Here is a 9,113-nt window from a genome sequence, read left to right on the forward strand (position 1 = left end):
TAACCTCCAATGGACACATTCCTCCAATTCTATAGTGCATTAATGGCCTCCGGGGGGTGGGGGGGGGGGGGCGCCCCGTGCAGCCCCCTGTCAAGAGTGCACTGCCCATGTCGCCCATGCATAACCCCCCCAATTAATCCAAAGATGTCTTTGAGACACCGTAGATTATCATCCAGGCTGTATCCAGAATGTGCCGTTTGATCTGTATCAAATTAAAACACTTATTTGTGTTGTAAAACTCGTCCCACACGGCTACAATCGTGAATAATACCTCAGATCATGCGGCTTGTTGGCGAGAGCCGAGCCGCTACTTTTCTAAGCAATCAGACTTTTACGCCGTCCCACGATGAAACAAAGAAACTGACATTGATTAACAGTGAAGAATGGACCCAAGCCATCTCTAAAAGACCGGAGAACCAATCAGAACACCTTAGCAACCACATAGCAACGCCCTAGCAACCACCAAAAAACACCCTGGCATGCCAGCGGGAAAGCACCATGTATCTGTGTAATACTTGAAAATGTATTTGGGGAAATATAAATAGTAAATGTTGTTTAATTATTAACATATTTAGTTTAATCTCCTTTATCCACAGGTTTAATTAAAAGGTCTTTGTTTTCCACTCTGAGGGTACATTTTCCTTTCCTTTAGCCCGATGCGTACTTTCAACCGATTGATCGTACGCCCTGAAAATGTCGTTTGATTAATTGGCCGTTGTCTGAACGGTCTCGGTGGATGAACGTTTGATCTCTGAACTGTAACAATCAGTTATCTTTGCTAAGACGGTGAATGTGTTCTGGAGGGAAATCAATACAATAACCTGCATCAGTAAAGTGGATTGCGGAGATGCATTACCCGTTTCTTTGAAGATGGATGTCTAAGTCTTGGACTCGTGCGCTTCCTCTGGGGTTCGGCTTCCTTGAAGATGGATCTTGAAGTCAAAGACTTTTGTCCTTGTTCTGTGGTTCTTCCAGGCGTCTTGAGGTTGTGTGCTCCATCTGTGGAGTTGCTTTGGCAGAGCGCCCTTTTTACCCTTTCAGTGTGATCTTGTGCATTCGAGTAGACCTCTCTCGTTTTTCTTTTTTGCTAGATTTGCTAAAACCTCTTTCAGAACCAAATCAAGTTAGAAAATGGACACTGTCCATAGCATTTCTGTTAATTCCTCATTATTATAAGCAGCTGTGTTTTGTATTACAAACACTTATAACAGGTCAGGGACAAAGACGGCATTAAAAGGAACCCTTGACAGCCTTAAAGCCTTCCTTTTTTTATTTTATCCCATTTTTGGAATGCCCAATTCCCAGGTCCTTGTGGTGGGGCGGTTACTTGCCTCAATCCAGGTGGCGGAGGACGAGTCTCAGTTGCCGCTGCATCTGAGACGTCAATCGGCGCTTCTGATCACGTGACTCGTTGTGCATGACACCGCGGAGACTCACAGCATGTGGAGGCTCATGCTACTCTCCACGATCCACACACAACTCACCACACGCCTAGGGCTGGGGCGGTATGGATTTTTTCTAACCGCGGTTGAAAAGAAAGATATTACCGCGGTATAGCGGTAAACCGCATTAAATACATTACATTGGATCAGAGAAGTCCCCCCCCCCCCCCCGGACAGACTTTGGCGCACACATCAGAAGTCGCTTTTGATAGACAGACTTTAAATATTGTCACCTACATCCGAAGAAAAAAAACGAGCACAATTTTAAATAGTCAAATTTTCATCAAGCAGTAATTTGGCATGAACTAATCACTGTATAGATTTCCTTATTTAAGATTATTCTCAGATACATTCGCATTGAAGATGGGTCAGACATGATTTTGACCACTTTATTAAGTTTTGTTTTGTAGAAAGCCTTTCTTTAACTTAAAATTTCGTTTTGTATAAATTGTATCTTAATTTTAATCACTGTTTCATTAACTAATTGCCTGGAATTAATAAATAAGAAGCAAATATAGCAGACATATAATCAGCAGCAGGACGTGGAAGCGCCGATGCGATCTCTTGCTGCGTGAGCTCTCTCATAAATGAACCGAAACTTCGTGGCTAGGCCTACTGCCTCACAGACATGAGAAATAAATAGAAATCTTAAAATGCATTTTAAACAAAATTCAAAACAAAATGATAAAATTTTAGGCTACAGTAGCCTAGTAGTCAGGTTTGCCGATGATGCGTTACTATTTATTTATTTATTTTTATCCCTGTGCCAATCGGAAGCGGACTTCACTGCTGATATTCTGGGGATACAACATAGCCAATAGGCTATAGCCTACTAGGGACTTTAGCCTTTAAAATATCTTTGCTGCATTGGATCAGTCTCCTTTCTAGAACAGCCAAGAGCTTTCTAGCCTCACGGCAGCAGCGCCTTGCATCGCTCAGACCTTAAAACAGTCAGCGCCGCGGATGCGGTTTTGAAAATTTATCAAAAAACGTTGGTGCGGACAGATGAGTTTTGTGATGCGGTTGCGGATTAAATAATAATAGCCCATCCGCGCATCTCTAATACAAATGGAATGTTATTATGTGTCATGGAACATTGCGCTCCCCAACTCGCGAAAGGTCGGATTTGCTCCATATTTTGATAAGTTTTGTTTAGAAAACCTTGAATCCATGTAGGCTAATATCATTAGACATAATCCATGTCATTAGACACAACGAATCCATGTCATTAGACACAACGTGCACACATGTGCAGGCCAATGTTTTTTTTGTTTTTGTTTTTTTGCGGTGACGATGGTGACAAGCTCAGACCCGCGGTTGGAGTCACGTGACCGCGGTATTGCGGTAATGCGGTAACCGTCCCAGCCCTACACACGCCCCATTGAGAGAACCACTAATCACCACCACGAGGAGGTTACCCCATGTGACTCTACCCTCCCTAGCAACCGGGACAATTTGGTTGCTAAGGAGACTTGACTGGAGTCACTCAGCATGCACCCAATCTGGGGGGGGGGGGTTCTTGACATAATGTCTTACCCTTTCAAACCTCCTGGTTTTCAAATGAAGTTCAATTAAACTCATTGGAACATTTCTTTGAAGATGAAAGATCTGACAGTTTTGCTAATCAAAAATGTATGCAAGCGTTTGAAAATCACTCTCCTTTCTTTAACTTAACTCCAGAAGACTCACGTTATCCCTCTTGATAATTTAATATCTATTCACATTCAAAAATCGACATATTTGATCTTGACATAAAAGTTTACTACCTCAGAATTCATGCCATTTCTGTCAAAGTCGCTGTGCATGTGCTCTGCTGGAGTAAAGTGTAACGGGTTCTGCTAGACGCTCTCTGAGCAGGAATTGAAACAGTTTCTCTGGCATGGGAGGTGACATGCTAACGGGGAGGCTAAAGGTAGTGTCAGTCGCTAGTGCTGATCTTGAGGCCAGGGGAGTGAGGTTTACACACTGCACAGCTACACACCTGCTGGCTCCAGTTACAAAAGCATGAGTTTCATTCTGTGTCATTTGAGTCATCATTGAGTCTGTGTCGTGTATTTGGCGCCATCTCCTGGTGGTCATATGTAACATTGTGCTTCATGTGGATTATCTAATGATCTATACATCTGATTATCTTGTGTGTGGACTCGTTTGAAAGATAATCACAGACTCTAAATAATCATATGTGAGATTGTATGTGAAGTTATAAGCGAAAACGTGTCATATAACCAACACAAGCATAATTGTCAAACACATATACTTCACTATTACTCGCTATATTTTGGTCAGTGAGTAAAACTAATAGTCTGGTTGTATTCTAGCACTTGTTCAGTTTTGGTTATAAGGTCTACATTCATTGGAAAGTAGAGCTTCTAATCTTTCAAATGACACCTATTGTGTGTTAAAGACTGCAGTTATTAATATTGACAATTATTTAAAATGTTTTTCCTCATGGGCCGATCAGAGCTTAAAAGGGTTAAACTCTAGACGCTTTCCCAATGATACTGAAATTGCATGACAGGCATTCATTTAAACAAAACATTAAAACTAAAAATGTTTGCGTCTAAATACTTTGCTAAGTTGTATTGAACACAACGTACGGCAAATTAAGCTTTCATAAAGATCGGTAGTACTATAAAAACACAAATGCACACACAGTTCGTTCTAAGATGAAAATATAAAACACGTTTTCTTTATTTCCTGTATATAGACATACCACTTGAGAATAGGAGAAAAGTACATATGAAGGCTATTTTATGATGGATTTCATCAGACAGCTGAATGCAGAGACAGAGATTAAAAAAATTAAAAAAAAACACATTAGAAATGAAATTCTAAACGTTTCTAACGCTGTCAAATACCAACGGTCTGCAAGTGGCTAATAACGGTTTTCATCTGTACACAAGAAAATTTATACAAAATAAGAGATCTACCATTCAATAATAGATGGATAATAACGGTACATAATATGTACAATATCAGATGAAGCCGTTTAGTAAAGTACGCGTACTAAAGGACACTTTGCCGTTTTATTTTTCGCTCATGAACAAAACAGAAACTGTGAGTGAACCGCAATAGAAGCTTCTAGCTGGAAAACAAAGAGTTAAAGTTATTCTATTGACACTGGTGAGGAAAACTCATTTTAAGAATATATATTTTTTGATTTTATCACTACATTCAAAATATACGAGGGAGAAACTTAAATTAATAACAGAAGTTAGAGGAAAATAATGTGTTATCTATATCTATATAAATGTGCACTTACAAATCGAACATCAACACGTTTATCTGGGCAGAGAATACAAAATAAAAATAAAAGATTAGGGTTAATCTTTAGATCCCGTCACAGACATACGCGGAAAGAGTCGTTCCAGTCAGGCGAAACAGGATGGATGTTCAAACAATGGTTTAAAGGAAATCATTATTAAACAAACGTAATGAAAGCAGACAGCGAAAGTCGTTCAAGTTTATCAGGAAATGTTTGTTTCTGTCCTTTGTTGGGCTTGTCCAAGTCCCAAAATATCCACCACGAAAAAGCGCTCATTTTTACGCCATTAAGACGGATGCGAGTAAACGTGCAAATAGCAAGTAACGGATTAGCCGATGGAACATGTAATGTATGTAACACTGCTAAGCATGACAGCACGTTGTTTAGGTTTTCCTAAAAAGGCACTCTACGCAAATAAAGGCTTAGTCGAAAAACGCATGCGTAACTGGGTTAAGACTACGTTTACGTTAAATATCGGCCATTAGAAAGCTTAAAATATACTGTATATCCATCCGCGAGTAAGGAAAAACGAAACATATCGACAATAAAGCCACTATAAGGCCATTCACCATTGTTTGAACAACCAATATGTACCTGGACAAACTTATTGCCAACTGTAAAAATATTATTAATTTTAAAATTATTCCGAAAAAACAATGGAGGGGTGTTTGCGCTGGCTAATAATAATAATAATAATTCGAAAGACAGACCAGCACGTTTTGAATGCACAATACACAGTCGGTTTTCGTTGTCAAGCGGTAAGACTAAAACGACCGTTCCCACAGCGGAACATGAAACGTCACGCATAAACAGACATGGACCACCGAAGACCGAGGCCGAAAGCTGAGACTGGCTGTCGTCGTGGCGTCCGGGCTTTGACGTTGGCCTTAAAACGCTGTTCTCTCGGCCTCCGAACAACCTGAGAATCGCTCGAGCGCTCTGGACAGTCGACAGCCAAGCGCTCTTTGTCAAAAACGACCTGTCCCAGCGCCTGAATTGAGTCGGTACAGGCACGTAACAATCTTAAAAACAGAGAAACAAAACAATACAGAAAAGAGTGGAGAATGGAGAGATGACTAGCGGGGGATTTAGGGGTCTGGATATTGGACGGGCACCGGTGCGGTTCTGGATGGCAGAACTGGGCGTGTTTGTGTGTCACACCAGGGTTTGTCCAGCGCCACTGGCATCAGTGCTGTACGGGGCCGGCTCTTGCGCGGCGGGGTAAGACTGGGCTGGTTTTGGGCGTTTGTGGTCCTCTAGTGGCCGTCCTGGGCAATGATCATGTCTTCGGCGCGTCGGTGTGTCTCCAGAGCTTTCACTGTGGAGATATCCTGAGGCAGCTCAGACTTGCGTCGCATCAGGGGGCGTTCCTTACGCGGTTCTCTGTGCAGCTAGAAACAGTTTAAATACAACTTGGTCAACATTATTGAGCATTTTCAATGCAATGAACTTTAATAAAGTGGCCTTTGATACATCAGCAGTAAAGACATGCTATTCTTCAATTATACAGAGTGGTTATCCGAGTTACCGTAGTACCGTTTATCAGTTCAAACCAGTCTGGCCATTCTCTGTTAACCTCTCTAATCAACAAGATGTTTCCGTTTAATATACAGTATTATATAACGGGGGTCTGTGTATCTCAGCGAGTATTGATGCTGACTATCACACCTGGAGTCGTGAGTTTGAATCCAAGGTGTGGTGAGTGACTCCAGCCGGGTCTCCTTAGCAACCAAATTGGCCCGGTTGCTAGGGAGAGTAGAGACACATGGGGTAACCTCCTCGTGGTTGCTATAATGTGGTTCTCCCTCTCGGTGGGGCGTGTGGTGAGTTGTGCGTGAATAACGCGGAGAATAGCGTGAAGCCTCCACATGCGCTACGTCTCCGCGGTAACACACTCAACATGTCACGTGATAAGATCACCAGGGTACGTTTACACGACAACGATGTACTAAAAACAGAAACATTTTTCCTTTGCGTTTTTGAAAAGTTTCACGTACAGACGACAAAGTTGTCAAAACAACATAAGCGTTCTTCCACAGAGCGGTGAATACAAACAGCGAAGATGGCGAAAGCATCGCGCAATTTTGTCTGGACGGACGATGAGGATTAATTACTACAATTACTTTCCTGGAGAAGCGTCAATAAACTCAAAACCTTGAGCAGCACAAACACAGTCCTGCCGCCCGCCATTGTAGTTTTTAAACATCTCGCGCATGCCTATAGACTGAACACATAATGCGCGTGCGCATGATGTCATCGTTTGTGCATGTTTACACGGAGACGATAATGACATAGTTTTCCAAAAAGTGCACTTTGAAACCAGTTTTTAAAAGTTTGCATAACAGGCCCCAAAACGCCGTTGTCGTGTAAACGAACAGCCAAAACGCATAAAACGTTTACCATTTTTAGTTGAAAGCGCTGTCGTGTAAACGGCATTGGGAAATTGCGAGGGAAAAAAACCCCAACAAAAAAAACTGTATAATATAATATATTAATAGAAATAAATATATTTGTTTATTTTCATAAACTGCCATAATAAAATATATATATATATATATATATAAAAATATTATTATTTATATAATTATTATACATATATATAAAATATTATTTATATTAATATCATTATTATACTAATATATATATCATATTATTTATATAATTATTATACTTAATATATATATATATATATATATATATATATATATAAAAATATTATTATTTATATAATTATTATACTATATATATGGCAATTAAGATATTTAATATATATATATTTATATATTAATTATGGGAATACATTTTTAACATGAACCAACAATGTAAAATAATTAAACCAAGATTAATAAATGCTGTAAATGTTAATTTCAACATATACTAATTTTAGTTGTGAATGTTAACATTAATGCACTATGAACTAACATAAACAATGAACAATAGTATTTTTTTACTAACATTAACAAAGACTAATAAAATAAAAATCCAAATAACTTTGTTTTGATTTTGGCGTGAAATATGATATTTAACCTTTAACAGATTTAAACGCAGTGATTTTAATCCTTTATAACAGGTGAGGACATCCTGTTTACCTGAGTGGCTTCTTCTACTACGGTCTTTTTTAGCATCATGACATCATCGATCATCGGTCCGTCTGTCTCCATATCCATCAGACTGCCGAGGCTGCCGGAGTCAATGTACATCATAAACTAAAACATAAAAAAGTGATTTTTAGGGTCATTTAAAGGGATAAAAATGATGCACAAAACTGCACTTGCATTGGAAGTCTATGGGACAACTGCTGCACACCCACAGACCTCCACTGAAAGTCATTTTAATGTCCATGTAGCTGAACTCTGAACATTTCTTTAATGTCTATAATATACATTCAATGCTGATGATGCAAGCCATTGAGATGGAGAATGTTTCTAGAGTGTTCTTGAGAGGTTGATTGACACATGTTTAGCGTGTCCACGTGAGTAATACTGCACCGTATCGGAGCCGTTACCTGCGGGTTTGATTTGGCGAGACTCTCGATCTTTATCCACGCCTCCTCGCGCTCTTTCCACTTCGCTTTCTCTCTAATGTTCACAGAGACAGAAACTATTTAGTGACACAATGGAGAAAACAACGATCAACATATGAAAAGTATCATACTTGTTCTTCTCGGCTCTGAACTGTTGCGTGCAGTCGTCAAACAACTTCTGATTCATCTCCATAAACAACTTCAGCGCGTTATAGATCAGACCATGAATCGTCCTGACAACAAGAGATTCATTATTGATCACAACATCAGACTGATGACACACACAGACACTGATTGCATGGAGCAGTGCACGCTTCTTACACTCGTTGCAATTTAACGTGCACATATTTAAATCATTAAAATACACTGAGCCAAAACATTATGACCACCTGCCTAATATGCTGTTGGTCCTCCGCATGCCACCAAAACAGTGCCAACCCGCCAAGGCATGGACTCTACAAGACTCCTGAAGGTGTAATGTGTTTAGGTATGATGTTTAGGCGACCTTCTTCCACTGCTCCAAGGTCCAGCTCCGACACTCTCGATGGTGGACAGTGGTCATCATGGGCACTCTGAATGGTCTGCAGCAACGCAGCGGGGTTCGATGCACTGTGTGTTGTGACACATTCCTCCCGTAACCATCATACGAATGTTCTGTGACTTGTGCGACAGTAGACATTCTGTCGGTTCGGACCAGACGGGATAGCCTTTGTTGCCCTCGTGCATTGATGAACCTTGGGCGCCCAACACTCGGGCACCGGTTTGTGGTTTGTCCCTCCTCGGACCACTGTCGGTAGGTACTCACCACTGCTGACTGGGAGTACCACACAAGCCGTTTCAGAGATGCTCTGACCCAGTCGTCTGGTCATAATAATTTGGCCCT

At 40.5% G+C, this 9,113-nt stretch overlaps 1 protein-coding gene across 2 annotated transcripts in view; it reads right to left on the reverse strand.

The window, feature by feature from the left end:
- Positions 1–4,103: 4,103 nt before the first annotated feature.
- The window catches only part of LOC127621874 (serine/threonine-protein phosphatase 2A 56 kDa regulatory subunit gamma isoform-like), a 50,979-nt gene continuing 45,969 nt past the window's right edge, over positions 4,104–9,113 (reverse strand). For both annotated transcript variants that reach the window (XM_052095657.1, XM_052095656.1), the window contains 4 exons: positions 8,362–8,463; positions 8,213–8,285; positions 7,797–7,913; positions 4,104–6,098 (listed from right to left, as the gene is read on the reverse strand). In XM_052095657.1, coding sequence (XP_051951617.1) covers positions 5,964–6,098; positions 7,797–7,913; positions 8,213–8,285; positions 8,362–8,463 — 427 coding nt within the window. In that variant the 3' untranslated portion in view covers positions 4,104–5,963. The remainder of the gene's footprint in view (positions 6,099–7,796; positions 7,914–8,212; positions 8,286–8,361; positions 8,464–9,113) is intronic.

Source organism: Xyrauchen texanus, chromosome 28 (assembly GCF_025860055.1).
Source record: "Xyrauchen texanus isolate HMW12.3.18 chromosome 28, RBS_HiC_50CHRs, whole genome shotgun sequence".
Lineage (NCBI taxonomy): Eukaryota > Metazoa > Chordata > Actinopteri > Cypriniformes > Catostomidae > Xyrauchen > Xyrauchen texanus.